The 18,932-nt window shown below is 42.7% G+C and overlaps 1 protein-coding gene across 8 annotated transcripts in view; it reads left to right on the forward strand.

The window, feature by feature from the left end:
• Positions 1-18,932, forward strand: part of tnikb (TRAF2 and NCK interacting kinase b) — a 63,985-nt gene that overhangs the window by 23,712 nt on the left and 21,341 nt on the right. For 2 of the 8 annotated variants that reach the window (XM_074692920.1, XM_074692923.1), the window contains exons 8-20: positions 1,509-1,563; positions 2,818-2,896; positions 3,288-3,463; positions 3,549-3,615; positions 4,760-4,958; positions 5,311-5,427; positions 7,605-7,691; positions 8,260-8,460; positions 11,715-12,026; positions 16,584-16,748; positions 17,074-17,316; positions 17,971-18,077; positions 18,579-18,694. In XM_074692920.1, coding sequence (XP_074549021.1) covers positions 1,509-1,563; positions 2,818-2,896; positions 3,288-3,463; positions 3,549-3,615; positions 4,760-4,958; positions 5,311-5,427; positions 7,605-7,691; positions 8,260-8,460; positions 11,715-12,026; positions 16,584-16,748; positions 17,074-17,316; positions 17,971-18,077; positions 18,579-18,694 — 1,924 coding nt within the window. The remainder of the gene's footprint in view (positions 1-1,508; positions 1,564-2,817; positions 2,897-3,287; positions 3,464-3,548; positions 3,616-4,759; positions 4,959-5,310; positions 5,428-7,604; positions 7,692-8,259; positions 8,461-11,714; positions 12,027-16,583; positions 16,749-17,073; positions 17,317-17,970; positions 18,078-18,578; positions 18,695-18,932) is intronic. The other 6 variants (XM_074692922.1, XM_074692924.1, XM_074692925.1 and 3 more) reach the window with 6 other exon arrangements.

An 18,932-nucleotide genomic window follows, 5' to 3' on the forward strand; every position in this document is an offset into this window, starting at 1 on the left:
CCAGACAAGAATGTGAACCCAAGTGAGCTCCTCCTCTCGCGAGTGCCCTTTCCGCACCCGGCACCGGAGCCAGCCGCAGCCTCTATCTGGAGCTGATGTGAGTGGCAGCTTGTGGACAATCCGCACCGTATCCGGACTGCAACCGTACCGGAGACAATGTGAGAAAGGCGGTAGAAGCTGTTGCGTCACTTGGTCTGCTTGCTGCACGTCCACTCCATAAATATAGGACAACAGATAAATTATTACCATTTATTAGTGAATTGGATCTTTTGGCTCTGGTGGAATAGTGGATGTTGTGCTTGATGTACATGTCGAGTGCAGGGAGACCTGCAGACACTTCTGGCTCACTTCACCAGACCACGTGTTTTAACAAGTAATTTTTAGGAAACTCTTCAAATGTTTTTGTCCTTTAATGAAGAACTTAATAAAGGTTAGATTGACAAACCGTGACATTTTCAGCTAAAAGTTAACTTACCTTACACTCGCTGTAAAGTTGTGTGTGATGGTCACAAAGATGAGTCATTGGACTTTCTTTTTGTATTTTCTGCAGACTGGGTGACCATCTTTGATCAGTTTTCCTTCTTCATCCTTATAAAAACAGAAATAAGTCCAGACTTCGGAGTTTGTTCTTTTTGAAAAGGAAAAAAAATCTCCGCTGCACTCTCCGTACGACCACCCTCCGCCATTCATCTGCATGCAAAAGCCAAACAACACAGGATGCACATGCGCGCCACGGGCTGTCCTTCACACACAGGAAACAGAGCAGACGCATAGCGCCGTCTTTTTCAGGCAATGACAAGCATCACCGTGAGTTATTGATGAAGTAAGGTCACCAAACACGGTATTTCGGTAATTCAAAAAGGAAACCGTCAGGAATTTTACCGCGGTTTACAATTGTACCAGTAACAGTTACATCCCTACTTCACGGTACAGCCGATTGGCTTCATGAGCATGTTTGGACCTCATTTTGAGCGAACGCTGACGGGCTGTAGATGCCACCCCAACTCTGTAAACTTCTTTTAACTTCAAACATGATTAAAACCAAACCAAAAAGAGTCAGATCTTCTCACAGAGTCGGCAGAATCTGCAGTGAGACTGGAGCAGGCGTTTCTGTACGAAGGATGTGCTGTAATGGGGACAGGATGGCTCCCTGCGGTGAGCCTGCTGAGGATGCTCTGATATGACACCGTTACCTCCCATTCCTCTGAAACAGTCGTTTCATCTGGAAATGTTTACATCAGCTGCTTGTGGAGGGAAATATGTAGAATCCTTAAAGTTTGCACAGGAAACAGAAAGACCAGCCTCCACTCTCAGAGATAACTCTTTGTTATCAGCAGATATCTGCTTGTTCCAGGATCGGCTTCAGACCAGAGATTTGTAATTTCAGAGTCTGTGTTTTCTTCACTGAACAGGAACACGGATCAGTAGACTGGGAACTTAAAGTGTGAAGTCTGTGACACGTTTTTGGGATGTGAAAGTTTTTCTCTTTTCTCTCTTCTCCTGCACAGAGTGATCTGTGGTCGCTCGGTATCACAGCCATCGAGATGGCAGAGGGAGCACCACGTAAGTGTGAAACCTCAGACTTATGAAATTTTTAGGCCCGGATGCAGAGAACAGTTTGTCTGGAAGTTAAAGTCTGGATCTGGCTCTGCTTCTTTTTCTTCGTCTCACTTTCTGTACACTTGTGTTTCCTCTTTTCCTCAAACGCCTCCTTTCTTATTCTTTTGAACTCCTTTTATGGCCTTTCTTCCTGTCCTCCCTCTCTGTGTTGTCATCCTGTTTTATGTCCTTTCTTTCTTTCCTTCCTTTTTTATCATCATCACTTCTTCACTTCATTTTTTCTCTTCTACCTATCTCCTATCCTTCTGATCTAACCTTACTGGTTACTTTCCTTGTCTCCTTTCCTCTCCACTTGTCCCATCCTCCTTTATCTCTTGGGCCTTCATTTTCTTCCCATTTCTTCCTTCCTCTTGTCTTGTCTCCTTTCCTTTCCTGTCATGTGCTTTCCTTCCCTTCTCTCCTTGTCTCATCTCCTGCCTTTCATTACCTTACCTCTCTACCTTTTCATTAATTTCTTTTTTTGCCTTTCCTTTTCTTTCCTTTCCTTTCCTTTCCTTTCCTTTCCTTTCCTTTCCTTTCCTTATATTTCCTTTCCTTCACTCCCTTTCCTTTCTCTCCTTACTTTCCTTCCTTTCCCTCACTTTCTTCCCTTCCTTTCCTTTCCTTTGTCTTTTCTTTCCTTTCCTCTTCATCATTTCCTTCCCATATTCTTCACTTTACTTCCTGTCCTCTCCTCTCTTTTCTTTTATTTTACTTCCTTACTTTTCTGCCTTTGATTTCCTTTTATTTCCTTCCCAAACTTCCTTCCTTTTTTTCTTCCCCTTGCTCACTGTGTATCCTTCCTTCTTCTTTCCTTTCCTTTGTGTCCCTCCCTCACTTCCTACCCTTTCATTTCCTTCCTTCACTTCTTTTGATTTCCCTTCTCTTCCCCTTACTTTCTTCCCTTTCTGTCTTCACTTCTATCCTTCACTTGCTTCCCTCACTTCCTTTCACTTCACTTCTTTTCCTTCCTTTCCTTCCTTTCCAATCCTCACTTCCTTGTCTTTTCCATTCCTTCCCTTGCCCTTTGATTCCTTTTTTGATTCCTTCTTTTTCCTGTCTCCTTCTCCTTTGTCCTTTCCTTTCCCTCCTTTTCCTATTCGTATTTCTCCTCCTGATTTTCTTTGTCATTCTTTCCTTTAATGTCCTTTCCTTCCTTCCTTTCCTTCCTATCTCCTGCTTACTCTTTTCTCTTCTCTTCTTTTCTCTTCTCCTCAGCTCTGTGTGACATGCATCCCATGAGAGCGCTCTTCCTCATCCCCAGAAATCCTGCCCCCAGACTCAAGTCAAAGAAGTGGTGAGTCACGAAAATACACACACGGAAAAACACACACACACACACACACTCTCTGCACCTGTTTTATGGTTATTATCCTCCGTCAGCATCACACTGTTCCTCCTCCGGCTCTGACGGAGACACATTCAGCAGAATTCAGACGCTCTCACACTCTGTGGGAGAAGAAGCGTGTCTGAGGGATTAATGCTAATCTGCTTTAACGAAGATAAGCATGTTTGAAATATTTTTACCCTTTAACGTTTTTCTGAGGTGAAATTTAGTAAAAACTTGGTTTCTTACATATCTGGGTGTCTGGAGTCTTCACTCTTTTGAAATGTGAAATAAATGAACTCAGTCCCTTTTTATTTAGTTATGTTTTTGTGTGTGTTTTTGTGTGTTTTGTGTGTGTTAGGTCGAAGAAGTTCCAGTCGTTCATCGAGAGCTGTCTGGTGAAGAGTCACAGTCAGAGGCCAAGCACCGAGCAGCTCCTCAAACACCCGTTCATCAGAGACCTCCCCAACGAGCGGCAGGTCCGCATCCAGCTGAAGGACCACATCGACCGCACCAAGAAGAGGAGGGGGGAGAGGGGTGAGGCTGCTCTCACATTCACTCACCTGTGCACACCTGGGTGCTCAGAATGAGTGAGTGCTGACCTGACTGCTCTTTGTTTCAGACGAGACGGAGTACGAGTACAGCGGCAGTGAGGAAGAGGATGAGGAGAGGGACATCGGAGAGCCCAGGTATGACTTCACTTCTGTTACAGAGGTGACTGCTGCTCCTGCTGATGCTATGGCTGTTTCAACACTGCTGCAACTTCCTGCACAGGCTAGGAGCACTAGCAATATTACAATAGCACGACTATTTAGAATAAAATAGAAAAAACTTTATTTATCCAAGAGGGGAAATTCAGGAGGAGTCACAGCAGCAATCAAGGAAAAAAAGTAAGAAAGTGTATAGAAGGTGTAAAAAGGTCCACAAGACAATAGATGCTGACAGCCTGTCCATCATTGTCCAGTCAGCCAGCCTCCACCTCCACAGGGTCCAGGACTGAGCTTCTTCAGCAGTCTGTTCAGTCTCTGTCTCCTGGATCCTGACTGCTCACAGCAGGTGAAGTTCCTCCAATGTGGTGTCAGTGTCCAGTGTTAGCTCCCTGAATAGCATGATGCTACTCTGCTCTCTGGTATTCTCTCTGTTGTTGGGTTAGCACAGCTAGCTTGTCCATCTTATTGGAGATAGATCTTACGTTCCCAATCACTATGGATGGAAGGACAGGTCCATGTCGTCACTTCTTAGCTCACACCTGAGAACCAGCACGTCGTCCTCACCTCTTTCTCCTCACCTTATGGGGAAACATCCGGCCTTGCACCAGTTAGCATCGACATGCTACAGGCTGCTAACAGCTGATTTCACATGTAAATGATGCAGCCACTGAAGACAAAACCAGTTTGGTGTCCATGACCAACAAATGAGCCATAAAAAAGTAATGACCCACTCCAAATGCAAAAATGACGGAGAAAGATGAAAAAAGAAACAAAGAAATTAAGAGAATCGGACTAGCAACTTTTTACTTATTTTTTAAAAATCATTTCTATGATAATTTTATTTTATTTTATTATTATTATTTAATTTTCATTTTTTATTTATTTACTAGATACTGTGGGTTGAGCTTCCAGCAGGAGCATCCGTAACTATTGATATAAATAATAATAATAATTAGAATAATAAAGGACCCAGTATGGATCCTTGTGGGACACCTTTTTGCATATTTGTTAAAAGATCAAAGGTAAGATCCACCAACCTGATGTGTCACCCTGGTAAATAGTTGCAGTCATAGTTTTTACGACTGTTGACGTAAACAAACTTTTCCGATTTGTTCCTCTTCAGTTCCATCATCAACATCCCCGGGGAGTCCACCCTGAGGCGGGACTTCCTGCGGCTCCAGCTGGCCAACAAGGAGCGGTCGGAGCTGATCCGGCGCCAGCAGCTGGAGCAGCAGCAGAACGAAGAGCACAAGCGCCAACTACTGGCTGAGAGACAGAAACGCATCGAGGAGCAGAAGGAGCAGAGGAGACGGCTGGAGGAGGTAGAGTGAAACAGAAACTTTTCTGCATTTCAGAATCACAATAAGGTGTCAAAAATAGAAGATGAGTTTAAAAAATGGAGGAATGCTCCTTTAAGTGTTTCTGATTATGAGCTCTGATGAAGATGAGTTCACACCTCTTCATCACATGGGATAAATGAGAGATTCTGCCTTTTCCTGAGGCTGTTTCTACCTTTTAAAAACACCTCAGCTTTGATTATTAAACGTATGAAAAGCCTCCCCCTACCTCTGATGATCGCACCTCCGCTTGTTCAAATGTCAAGGAAACACACCTGATCCACACACATACACACACACACTGTGCTGAAGTGTGTTACTTCCTCTCCGCCTGCAGCAACAGCGAAGGGAGCGGGAGATGAGGAAGCAGCAGGAGCGAGAGCAGAGGAGGAGGTACGAGGAGATGGAGCAGCTCCGTCGAGAAGAGGAGAGGAGGCACGCGGAGAGGGAGCAGGTAGGAAACCACCGGGGGACTGCACAGGTGTTACATCACAGGTGTCAAACAGGAAGTCAGAGCCCTGCTGGGTTTTTGAAGCTGAAACGCGTTTCTTATCTTCTAATCTCCCAAAACAAATCACGAAGACACGGTCTGAAGTTCACGTAGAGAAGAAAGCAAACAGAATCATTACTGGAGAAAGAATCAGAGGAAATATCACCACATGCTGAGCAGCTTTCCCAGTTTTCCTCTGGGTACAGCTTTGTTTACATTCTCCACCATGATGCTTCCCAGTCAGCTTCTCTAATTGGTTATTGGAGATATTCTGTCAGAGGCAGTTTAATATTTATGATTCCATATCTTGAAATATTCTCACTTCTATATATTTACCTGTCTAAAACCATGATTTAAAATGAGATTATCAGCCCCAGAGTTGGTCATTACAGCCCGAGCTTGACCAGTTTAGGATTATTATTCAGTTTTCTTCCGCTCCAACACCTACAAAACTTTCTCCAAAATTCATTAATGGCAAAAAATGTAAAAAAAAAAATGAATTAAGTGTTTTACTCCTGAAAGCTCAGCCCCTACGCCTTCTTTCACCTGCACTCCTGGATATTTTTGTTTATAACTATTTTGCCAAGACCTACAAAACATACAAAACAGTCTCTTGTGGACACGGGGAAACCCAAACAGGAAGTTCATAAAATTGAGTTAAATATCAGAGTTTGATTTGGCTGTGATATCCTAGCCAAACCAGCTTTAGCTCCAACTTGAACACTGCAAAAACTTAAATCTTATCGAGTATTTTGTCTTATTTTCAGTAGAAAATGTCTTTTTAGACTTAGTATGAGCCACATTCACCTGACCAGCCCAGAAAAATGTCTAAAATACGACCTGTGACACTTTTTGGGATCATTTGAAGGAAGTAATTTTTTACAGTTTAAGGCACAATTAATAATCTCATAAAACTGCATGTCAGAGAGATTATATGAATCTAATCTGCTTGTGTTAATAATAAAAGTATTGAAGTGATACAAGTGGAACTAGTGGAACAAGTTGGGTCCTATCACAAGGTTTAGGGCAGAAATTACCCCTTCAGCAGTGATTTTGTGCAGCAGAAGCCCAGAGCGCACACACCAAACACCCCCTCCCTGCTCCTCTGCAGGTTTCCTCTGCACTCATACGGGGCCATATTTTACTTGACCAAAAACACAAACAAACAGACTCCCACTGAAAAAATCTGATATAGGTCTTCATTCACGCTTTATTTAGGGAATTTTCAGCTCATTACTTTCACACAAAAACACCGCTAAATAAGGCTCTAGTTCTCATCGTGTCGTAAAACGGTGCTACCTCTGCTGCAGAGCCACAGCTGGCTACGAGGCGCTCGCCGCTTAGTGTATCAGTCCGCGCGCGAGACCATAAAGTTTCTTGTCCTAAAAGATGATTCGCTTTTGAAAGAGCAAACCGGGCTGTGCAGAGGGGTCGTATTTGAAACAGTGAGCTGCATCATGGGAAATGTGAAACCAAGTGTTTTTACAGCATGACCCAAATTAGAGACCGGCCCGGGCTGTGTCCTGAAGTAGCCTTTGAAGACATCTCTCCACTGATCTCTTTACAAGGTCAGTTTAAAAACATGATGTTTCATGATGATTTCCAAAGCAGAAAAAGTTTACAGACTCAGTTTTAACATGAAATAGTCGTTCAGTCGAGTCTTCAAACAGAGAGATCGCCTTCAGAGACGAGGGATTTAACGTTTCTCTCATGTTAGATAAAGAAATACAGAAAGATTTGCAGAAACTCAGACACATCAGGTCTAATATTAGCGTCTAAGCTTTTCTGACGACTGCCTGACTAATGGTGAACTTCTCCCTCAGTTCAGTGCTCCCGGAGCACTCTGAGGTTTCACGCTGCTCCTGAACATCCTCCTTTCATTAATAAGCATGTCTTCTTGTTCTGCTAATTACGGCCCCCTGCTGCTCCTCTCTTTTTATCTCTTGTCTATTTCTGACTAAATCCCTCTCTCACACCTCTTCACTAAATCCACTTTCCTCTGTCCTCCTCTTTTCCTTTCTGCCCTGTTTCCTGCTCTGCTGATGTCACTGGTTGCCTGGGGCTTCTGATTGGCTTCTCGCCTGCCTGGGCGCTCTCTGATTGGCTGCTTCCTCCTGCCGACCCTGGGGCTGGTTGGTTAGGAGTATATCCGTAGACAGCTGGAGGAGGAGCAGAGGCAGCTGGAGATCCTGCAGCAGCAGCTCCTGCAGGAGCAGGCTTTACTGCTGGTAACAACACACACACAAACACAGTTTCCAACGGGACTGGACGGTTTCACCGAGTCTCCAAAGTGATAAAAGTTTGAAAGACACAGAGGACGGGACTTTTAATCAATACAGAGAACGACAGAATCACACGTCCGGCAAACAGATCGATGAGCACAGGCAGCAGCAGGCGTATCAGTCGATCGCTGTCACTTCTGCTCCTGTAATCTCAGCTTCATCGCTCCTGATGATGCTATCAGAAGACACACACACACGTTTCCCCCAAACACTCAGGTGTTCAACAAAACACACACACGTGAACAGCTGCAGACTTTCACACACATCCGAGGTAAATACCAGACCTCTGACCTGACGCGGTGCGAGTTTAGACCTGATCCAGCCCCAGGTGTCCTCTTTAATACGGTCACAGTCACATGCGCCTGCTGCAAAAACGTCAAAACTTTAAAATTTCACATCTAAATTGAGAATAAATGTTATTTATTGGCCGTATTTTCCATCTCTTACGATGTCTCTGTGTAATAATCGCTGAATCATCAACGGGATCTCCTCCTCGGCTGTCGTCTGTTTGCAGGAGTACAAGAGGAAGCAGATCGAGGAGCAGCGTCAGGCCGAGCGGCTGCAGAGGCAGCTGCAGCAGGAGCGGGCGTACCTGGTGTCCCTGCAGCAGCAGCAACAGCAGGACGCGACGCGACCGCCGCAGGACAAGAAGCAGCTTTACCACTACAAGGACCAGGCCCCGGGGACCAACGACAAACCAGCGTGGGCTAAAGAGGTAACGATATGAGACACAAAAACTGAAAACAACAACCCAGGGAGTCAGGGAGAACATGATAAATGATATTCAGGCACAAAAACGCCCAGAGAGTTTCCGCTCTGTGCAGTTTGATCCAGGTTTACGCTCAATTTCAAGCTGTTAGCATCTTCCCTCTGTGCTGCGCAGATCTGAGCTGTGTGCTCTCATCCTGACCACGTTTAACTCTTTCCACGCACAAATGAGGGGATGTCTTTTAGGCTTATGTTCCCACTTTTAACCCAAGAACTGAACAGTCTTTAGGTGTATCAGGCAAAGAGAGTTTAATACAAAGTCAGGAAGTTAACATCTTTAAAAAGATAAAATAAGATATGACTTATGACACTTTTCGGGATAGTGTTAAAGGAAATAAAACTGTATGTCTGAGAAAGTGTGAATCTAATAGGCTTGTATTTATGATAAAAGCCTTAAATACACCCATTTTTATAATTCAACATGATAAAATTACAAAGAGATTTATATTATTTTGCAGAAAACAAACATCTTCCAAAGAAGATAGATTTCAGCTTAAAGATGTTTCATGACTTTCCTGCCAGAGAATAACCAATCAGCATCAGTCAAGGAGGAGAAAGTGGTGCATTATGGGACGTGAAGCCTGTAAACGAGGGTTATTACATCATCAAGAACATCAAGAATCTTACACTGCAAAAAACTCAAATCTTATGAAGTGTTTTTGTCATATTTTCAGCAGAAAATGTCTTTTTAGACCAGAAAAATCTCTTATTTCAAGTTATTTAAAGACTAAAATGAGGTCTGAATTGCTTGTAAGTAAAAAAAAAAAAATTGCCAGTGGAAAAAGAAAAAAGTTACTTGTATTGAGACATTTTTCTAGTTTCAAGCAAAATTTTGGGCAAATTCCTCTTGTTCCTTTGGCAGATTTTTATATATATATGTAACAAGCAATTCAGACCTCATTTTTGTCTCTAAAGCCACAATTTTTTGTGGCGTTTCCACTGACTCATCCCGGGACAGATCCCTAGAAACCGGGACGAGCTGTTCCACTTTTTGGGATACTTTCGTATGGGTGCCAGACTGAACCGATCTACTCTCAGAAGGTGGAGCTACGACACTGCAGACCGTTGATTGGTCAAAAGAATCGTCGCTTACCCCGACAGCAGCTGCATTTCTCCTGGTGGCACACAGACTTCTCTGAAACAAAGCTTGATTGTTCTTTGTATCAAAGAGCTACATGCCAATCGCAGAGAGGACAAAATGCTGCTTGTCTTCATTTATGCTCTTTGTTTACTGTGTCGTGTTTTTCTTCTTCGTTGGATTTATTAGCGGGGTAAACTGTGTTGTGCTGCTACGGCGTCACGCTATTATTTAACAGCTGCGGCTATCGGCATCGGGCTTACACTCCACCTACCACGAGAGGGCGCAGTTTGGCTGTGGAAACACAAACTGGATCAGGCTTAACTGTACCAAACCGTGCCAAACCGTACTGAACCGAACTGGACTGCTTGGAAACGCGGCTTAAGTAACTTGAAACAAGAAATTTTTCTGGACCAATCAATTGATTGCGAAATAATAAAACAATTTTTACTTAAAGGGGCTGTGAGGAGTTTGAAAGTGATCTTTAAAAAGTCTCTCTTCTAGATATCTGCCTGATCGTAATCCACACTTTACAATGAGATTATCAGCGCCAGTATTGAAGGTTACATATTATTTTAAATTGCTACTTCTTAGTTTCCAGTCTGGTCGTTCAGGACCAGATTGATTTACGGCAAGTTAAGGTCTCCATGACAACACCACAACGGCTGACGAAGTTTAGTAGAGAGAAGAGAGGTCTGTGTTTTTCTCTGCTGTAAACAATTTCTGTGATTAATTTTGTGGTGATGGTGGACACTGGAGCCTAACTGTCAGACATAAAAAGGACAGAAGAGCAGAAGAAAGATAAATGGGAGAGTGATAGAGCACGAGCTAAAGGCTAAAAGGCTAATATGTTAGTGCTAATGTCCTTTCCAACCCACAGTCAGCAGTTATTCTGCAGTGGTCTGTTCAAACTTTTGAGTCTATCAATAAAATGAAGAGTGAGGTTACATTAGCTCTGATTGGTAGATGACTGGCAGGACATAACCAGGATTCACTAACTTTACACATTACAGACATGTCTCAGAGCACCGGGCTGTCAGCTGTGCTAGATATAAACTGCTATTTAACTACATACAAACTGACAGTGTTTACCTGTTGTCACGTTAGCCTACAGATACGTTGGAGCTCCAGGCTGCCGATAGCGCTACATATAGCCAGCTTAATGTCACGTTTTAAACCATAGCGCTACGTAACTCTGTTGATAAATACTGTACCTCTGTGTGTTGTATCCAGTAAGAAGTTGACTTGAACACAGAAAATTTGTTTCAATCTGATCTTCATTTATTTCCAAAACAAAGATATGCCTCACTTAAAGTAATTTACCACAGTGTGCGGAGACTCCGGGCCACAAGGTGGCAAGGGAGTGCAATTAAACAGATCCTCCTCATAGCATCTTTAACCCGAGACAGAAACTCTTGATAAGATTTCATTTTTTTTGCAATTTGAAATAAAACGAGCTCACTTTATGTCCCCTACGTCTTTAACATCTTATGTTTGTTGCTCTGATTAGGTTGTGTTAAATTCGACAGCGAGATCATTCGTCCAATCACCCTCTGAGTTTTTCTTCGAGGTTCCCGAACAGTAAAGTTAATCCAAGGTTAGCCTTTGAGAACTGAGACGTTTGTTGTTTGTCGACTCTGACTCCAGCCTGTTAACGTCGGCGCTCTGACACTCAGGTGAACCTCTGCAAACACAGACTTTAAAGAAGAAGCAAACACCCACAGAGCGGCTCGTAGTTAACAAACACTCAAACATCTGTTCAGTCAGAGCGACGCAGCGGCGCTGGATGTGAAGTGTTTTTATCATCCCAGTCTCATCCTGCAGAGCTTCCTGCAGGTTTACACTGTGACTGTTTGTTTGTGTTGTCTTTATGGAGTTTTCTCTCCTCCAGGTGTCATTTATAGTTTACCTGCAGACGACTCTCTGCTCTTTTTATTTTCTAGGTGCAGCCACAGGACGTGTTAAGTTATTTTGTGTGTTTTTAGGAGATACTTGTGTCAGTTTCCTTTCAGTAATGACGTTTCACTTTGATGCTGGATTATTGTTTTTTTTCAACCTCGGAGATGAAGAGCGTCCACTCCCTGTTTTTATGTTTGTGTCTTAACACTCACCTTGCTCTCCAGGTGATGCGTCGAGCTCAGAGCAACTCTCCTCGCATCCCTCCAAAGAAATATCACTCCTTCAGGGAGCCGCGAAACATCAACCTCGACAACCTCCTCTTACTGCCCGGTTACAAACCTCGCCGCCCCCGGCCCCGCCCCCCTTCCTACCCTGCTCATGTCAGCCCCTCCAGAGATCACCACAATGCTCCTGTGATCCGGATCACGTGTGTCCCTGACCCCGCCGTCCGCTCCTCTCACCCAGTGAAGCCCCACAGGAACCACAGCGGGAGTCCGAGCAGGAGCCCGTCCAGGGGGCGGAGCCCTGGGCGCCGGGTCAGTTGGAGGCCGAACAAACCCCTCCTCCTCTTTCCTATCCAGGCTGCGTACTAACCGGCGGTGGAAAGCTTCCCTCTGATGGCTCCTAACGTTTCTCTTCCTCTAACCAGGCGGACTCACACATTAACTGTGGGCCGGCAGCAGAATGATAATGTGGACTCTCATTTCTCACTCCTTCATCTCACTTCTCCTCACAGGACTCTTTGATTAATTTCCTCTCTGATTGCTTCTGTCGGTGTTTCCAACCAGCTTCCTTCCAACACTGACACTAACTCCCACCTCTTGCATAATCGCTCTGGATCGTATCAGACTTTTATTATTTAACGATGAACAGGAGTACAAATCTGCAGCGGCTGCGTGAGGCTGCATATTAGGAGGCTCGCACAAGGCCTGCATGTGATTACAACGCTAACGTGCAGATTTAATGTTCGAGATAATTTCAAGAGGAGATTTTCTAATGATTAAAAATCAAAGTGAAGTGTTAGGCAAAGGTTATATTGATTTCACGGCTGTATATGATTATACACTGAATACCAAAGACAGGGTGAACGTTTGACTCACAAAACTCAAAATTAAAACGTAAAACTTTTTCAGTCACATTCAGTACGTTAAATTTTACAAATCCTCACCTTATTAAAACAATGGCCTAAGTTATATTTCATATCCTGGATCTTAGTATCCAGAATGTTACCAGGATCTGGATCATACTTTTACATCTGTCAGAAATTATGGTGACCTTGTCTTGTATTGTTTTGCAAAGCAATCCGACCATTTATCGTAAAGTTATATACACATATGGTGAAAACAGCCCTTTCTCACAATGATAAAGAATCCTTCAAAAAAGTCCTAGATCCAGACAGTGATCCAGATCACCTCCAAAACTTAATCACTTCTTCCTTATCCCATTTTGAACATTTCCTGAAAATTTCATCAAGATCCAGTCATTACTTTTTGAGTTATGTTGTTCACAAACAAACTCCCGAAAGCATTACCTCGTTGGCGGAGGTGATAAAGTGATTTAAGCAACATTAAACCTGGATTAAACTGACCTTTCATTCACATAGTGCAACCTCCAAACTGAAATTACCCTGAGTAAATCCAATGGGTAAGGAGGCAGTCCCTTTCCTCAATTCTCCAGGTCTTCTTTGCTGTTTTTTTTTATTGAACTTAACCCATTTCCTACATCCAGTTTGGCAACTTTTTCAACCTGACCTTTAACTGTCCTTTAATTCCATAAAGCAAACTCAAAACATAAATGACTCCAACCTAAATTGAACAAATGTCAGGTCAATCAGTCGCTGAGTAGGCATACTCATACATCTCTTCTTCAGGCTTACAAAACATTGACAAGAACAGATCTTGCCTACCTGGGGTCCCTCCTCCAGGTCTACACTCCTTTTCTGCTTGTGAAAGAAGCCTGCGCGGCTCCAAATCACTAGCCAGACTCTTCTCCTCTATTGTTCCCAAATGGATCTATATTATCCACAGAGTCCCTTTCTACTTTAAGAGATGTCTGAAGACTCATCTGTTCAGGGAACACTTAGGCCCTTAATCTGACCCTTCTCCTCTTTGTCCTCAGGGGTAGAATAAGTCAGAAGATCTCAGACCCAGCTCTTAGTGAATTTTCAGCATCAATTACTGAATTTTGTTGAAGGTCGAAGTATACTGTTGCTGCAATTAACTGTGGTTTGTCAGCTAGATTATTCTACAGTAAAAAAATAATAATAAAATAAAGAATAAAAAATCTTCTTGCACTTAATGGCAGCACCTGCAGCCAAATAACTTGTGGCACAAGCGTCTGCTAAATGAAACTGTAGAACTGTTGAAAACTTTGAGGGGTGTTGTTGCCTTGTGCCGATTTATGTTTAGCCACAGAAATAAGTGAGCTAACCAGGAACAGGTAGCTAGCTAGAAGTAGCTAAATTTGTTGTTAAATTCTAACTTGTGAAATTTAGACTAAGTTACTACTCAACATTATCCCCTAGCCTTTATAATAGTGAAACTAATCATTCAGCAGTAAAAACTGATGTTCACAGCTTTTTCTGCACTTAAGTTTCGATTTCTTCTTGAAGCATCCGCCATCATGAAAGCTTGTTAAATTGCCCAAGTCACACATTTTATCCTAAATAATCCAAAATTTTGACTTAGGCTACAAATAAAATGGCCTAAGTCTCCCTCTTGACATAGGCTATTGTCCTGTAGGGCATAACGAGCAAGATCCTTTTAGCTAATGACTTAAGGGATTTTGCCAGAGATGGACAGTATGATCAAGAGATGATTTAAGCCAAAAACTCATTCTTGTGTAAAAATTAACTTAGGCTATTATGTTGATAGGGTGATGATGTGTGAGCATGGCGCTGTTGTCCCTGACTTCCACATGTGTACGTGGAATGCCAAAGCCTGTGGCAGGAAGAGCAACAGCAAAGACTGAAGCTTTCAAAACAGAGCGAGCATGGATCTGTGGTCATGACATTTAACCTCTAACTTTCCTGATGTTTAACCTTCACTCTGCGTTTCACAGGTTACTGACTCAGTGTTGCACGTTCTGGGATCCCTCTTTGATATTTCTCTGCAGTCCCTCTCAGTCTGCTTGGTTTAATAAACTCTTATTCTTATATACGCAAAAAGAAAATGCATTTGTTCTAAACAGTCACAATCTGATCCACGCAGGTTGAGAGCGGCTGCTTTTTGCATGTTTTTCTGGAAAACGCTCAAATTTCTAACTTCAACTAACATCCGTTTCATTTCACAGCCTTTCTTTAAATGTTGATTTACTCACCAGGATGTTTTAAAACTCTGTTTTCAGGTTTAGTTGATGAGATTTGTTCGTCCTGACACACTTAACAGAAAGATGTTTTCATTTTAACGTGCCTTCAGGACGCTCAGTGTGTAAACCTTTCACCTCTCAGTGGCCTTAAAGCCAAACATGTGAGCTGAAGTAACACCAGTGTGTGTTTTCTCTGAGCGTAGACTCCACATTTTTCTTATCACAATAAATCAGGGCTAGAGGCATGCACACACACACACACACATATACACACACACACACACACATGCACATTGAGGGCAGATCTCCAGGTCTGCCCTCTGGTGGCAGCTCGTACGCTGATGTAGGGCAGCTGCAGCTAAATCAGTCCATCTCTCTGTGGACACACACCTCACACAGAAACACACACACACACGCTGCAGAGAAAGGTCTACCCTCACCTCAGCCTCCCTGGATTTCCCCTTAAGGAGGCAGAAATATTTCCATCTAATACAGACGCTCGGTTCTTCTCTTAGAGGACATGATCTTTTCTCTGACAGATTGACGACTTGTATTGTTTAAAAAGCTCAATTCTATTTAGATGAAGGTCTAAACTGTAGAGGAACCACACGACCACATGACAGACTCCTACATTGACAAAGGAGAAATATATATTTATGGTTATTATTTTTAATTTTTATTTCTAATTTTATTTATTTATATTTTATTTTATATTTATTTTATTTTATTTTTCATTTTTATTTTATTTTATTTTTTTAAATTGTATTTATTCATTTTATTTTTATTTTTACTTATCGTATTTAATTATTTATTTTTATTTATTTATTCTTATTTTATTTTTTATTTTTATCGTTATTGTTTTTATTCATTTTATTTTTTAATTTTATTTGTACTTATTGTATGTATTCATTTAATTTTTTTATTTTTATTCAATTTAATTTATCGATTTATATATTTTTATTAATTTTGATTTGATTTATTGATTTTATTTATTTATTTATTTTAATTTTATTTTTTTATTTTTTCTTTCCTTGTTTTGTCACTAGTCCATGTAATAGCTGTTAAAAGTGATTGGACAGAGAGGAAGAGAAAAAGACAGGAAAAACTGTTTTTAAAATGTACTGAATAAGTAAAATAATGATACAGTATTTCAATAAAAAGACAATTTTTAAAAAGAAATAAATAAATAAAAAGCTGAATTCTGCTGCTTTGGCGACATTTAAGAACAAAATTGTGCCCGTGTGAAGAACAGATCACAGAAACAAGTTTGTTAATACCTGCACGTTAAAAAACGAAAACACTCAGACATCCTGAAAAAACACAGAAGCGGTTTTCTTAATTTGCACAATTTTAAAAATTGAAATCTATCGACAAGAAATCAATTCCTGCATTTATCTTTGCAGAAACAAATAAGTGTGAGAGGAGAAATGAACTGAAGACAACAAACGAAACTTAGCGGGATGTTTTCTTTATCTAACGGCAAAGACAAAAGTGTCAGAGCTGAAAAATGACAAACAGCAGATCAAGTCACTGCCGTTTGTAGATTTCGTTTTGTAGTAATCTTTACGTTTTGCACGAGTCACAAAAAAATTACGAAAAACAAATAAAAAAGTCTTCATCAGGTGAAAGTAAAGCTCTAAACTTTCAGATATTCCTTGATTAGAAGGAGAGAAATCTAAACATCTGGATTTACCGCCAAGCCACAAACACTCAAAACAGGAAGAAGAGCACACCTCACTGCATGCTGTGGTCTGACGTGTGTGTGTATGTGTGTGTGTGTGTGTCAGGTGGACGAGCATTATAAGATGAACAGACAGACTTCTCCTGCATTGCAGCATAAAGTCTCAAACCGGATCTCGGACCCGTCCCTGCCGCCGCGCTCCGAGTCGTTCAGCAGCGGAGGAATCCAGCAGGCCCGGACGCCGCCCATGCACCGCTCGGTAGAGCCACAGGTGTGTGAACACGGCGAGCAGACGCTCACGTTGTGTTTCTGCTGAGTCAGTGAGTTATAACAATCCTGCAGGGCTGGAGTAAGAAGAGCAAACAGCTTTTGAGTTTTTAAACGTGACTTTTGTGAACGCGCCCTGAGGCATGTGTCTCTCCTTCTCTCACCTCTTCCTCCTGCATCCCTCCTCTTCGTCACGATGTATGATCCCAAATCCTGGTCCTGCTCTTCCTCCTGAACCCTGCCTGTTTCCTGCTTGTGTGTGTGTGTGTGTGTGTGTGTGTGTGTGTGTGTGTGTGTGTGTGTGTGTGTGTGTGTGTGTGTGAGCGCAGATGGCCCACCTGGTGCAGGTGAAGAGTCACGGTCTGTCAGGCTCCCAGTCTCTGTACGACCCTCACGGCGTCTCCTCCTCCTCCTCGGCGTCGCCCTCCCCCTCCCGGCCTCCCATGCCCCGGCAGAACTCTGACCCCACCTCCGACACCCCTCCTCCCCCGCCCCTCTCCCGCCTGGCGCCCCCCCTCGACAAGCTGGACCGCAGCTCGTGGCTGCGGCAGGACGACGACATGCCCCCCAAGGTCTCTGCATGCCGTCACCTGTGTGTGTGTTTGTCCCAGCGTGTGTGTGTGTGGACTCCTTTAGCTTGACGCTTTCTGTTCTTTGTTTTCTCCTGTGTGCGAAGCTTCAGCTGCCACATATCTAACTTTTCACTTCCCTTTAGTTTGAACAAAACATACATAATTTGATGATAACTTCCCTGAAGGCTGTTTTTGTGTATCCTCCAGTTTCCTCCTCTCTCCTCAATCCTCTGTCCTCTGACGGCATTAAGAGCTTTGGAACGCCACTTAGTGCGGCGGGTCTGTAAGTACTTTCAGGTCATCCGAGGACAGAGGACAAAGGGGACGGCGGTTAAGAGCTTTATAATCCATACCAGGAGAGCGGATCCAGCTGAGGGGAATGCTCACAGAAAGCCCAGCTCTGACATCATCCTGATAAAAATAAAACTTAACACATCAACAAATTTTTTAAAAAACAAACAGGAATCACCTCGTTTCATGTCCCATCTGTTAACATGGAGTACACAGGCCTTTTACCCTCTACCAGTCAGTAGGGGGAGCTCTCAACTCTCTACTTTCACTTTTAGGGAGCAGTTAAGTCATCCACATTTTTCTTTTTTTATCGCCGCCAGGAAGGAGGTTTTGACGCTCTGTTTGGATGTTTTGTGTTTGCAGGTCCCTCAGAGGACGACCTCCATCTCCCCTGCTTTAGTCAGGAAGCACTCTCCTGGAAACGGACCTGGTCTGGGGCCTCGAGCTGGAGCTCACCTCATACGAGCCAGGTACACACAAACGCACAAAACGCCTGACAGGAAAAACTGAACTCAGGTCTCTTTAACTTTTTAGCAGTCCCCTAAAACTTAAAAGCAGGGATGATTCAGAATCAGAGCCACCTATTATTATATATTATATTATTTATTATTAATTTATTTATAAATACACATTAAATATTACAAAAAAAGATAAAAATAGAGCTTAAGGTTTAAGAAAAAATAAAAAATGAATAAAAAAATAATAACAAAAATAAAGAGCTTTGTACGGAGAAGAATAAAAAATATATACACAAGTTAAAATAATATAAAAAATTACAATAGTGTGCTAAAAGTTATGTTAAGTCTTACACACACACACACACACACATTCAATAAAGAGTCTCACACTCTCACCGCTCTGATGTCGAGCTCTGCAAACGCAGGTGTGATGAGTTTTTTTTAGTCCGGCAGGGTTTCGACAGTTTCTCCCGCATGAATGAGACAGCGCTGTCTGTGTTTGTGTTGCCGTAGCAACCCCGACCTGCGGAGGACAGACGTTTCCATGGATACGCCCCTGAAGAGGACAAGCAGCGGCAGCTCCTCCAGCTCCAGCACCCCGAGCTCCCAGGGAGGCTCCAATGAACGAGGTACAAACACACACACACACACACACACATGCGGTTGTGTGTGTGTGTGTGAGCCCTTTGAGGTTCCTGAGAATCACTCCACGTAAAGAAAATACTGTCATTAGCATTCCTGTGCAGCTAGCGGTTAGCGATCAACAACTTCTAGCTGAGATTTTTTTTTTGTTTACAATCAAATCAGCAACTTGCGACACACAGGTGTTCAGATCAAAAGAGAAATAAAGTTACTTCTCCAGATTTT

The sequence above is a fragment of the Halichoeres trimaculatus genome, unplaced genomic scaffold, assembly GCF_033239565.1.
Source record: "Halichoeres trimaculatus isolate MK-OKI-2021-1 unplaced genomic scaffold, fHalTri1.1 fHalTri1_scaffold_18, whole genome shotgun sequence".
Taxonomy (NCBI): Eukaryota; Metazoa; Chordata; class Actinopteri; order Labriformes; family Labridae; genus Halichoeres; species Halichoeres trimaculatus.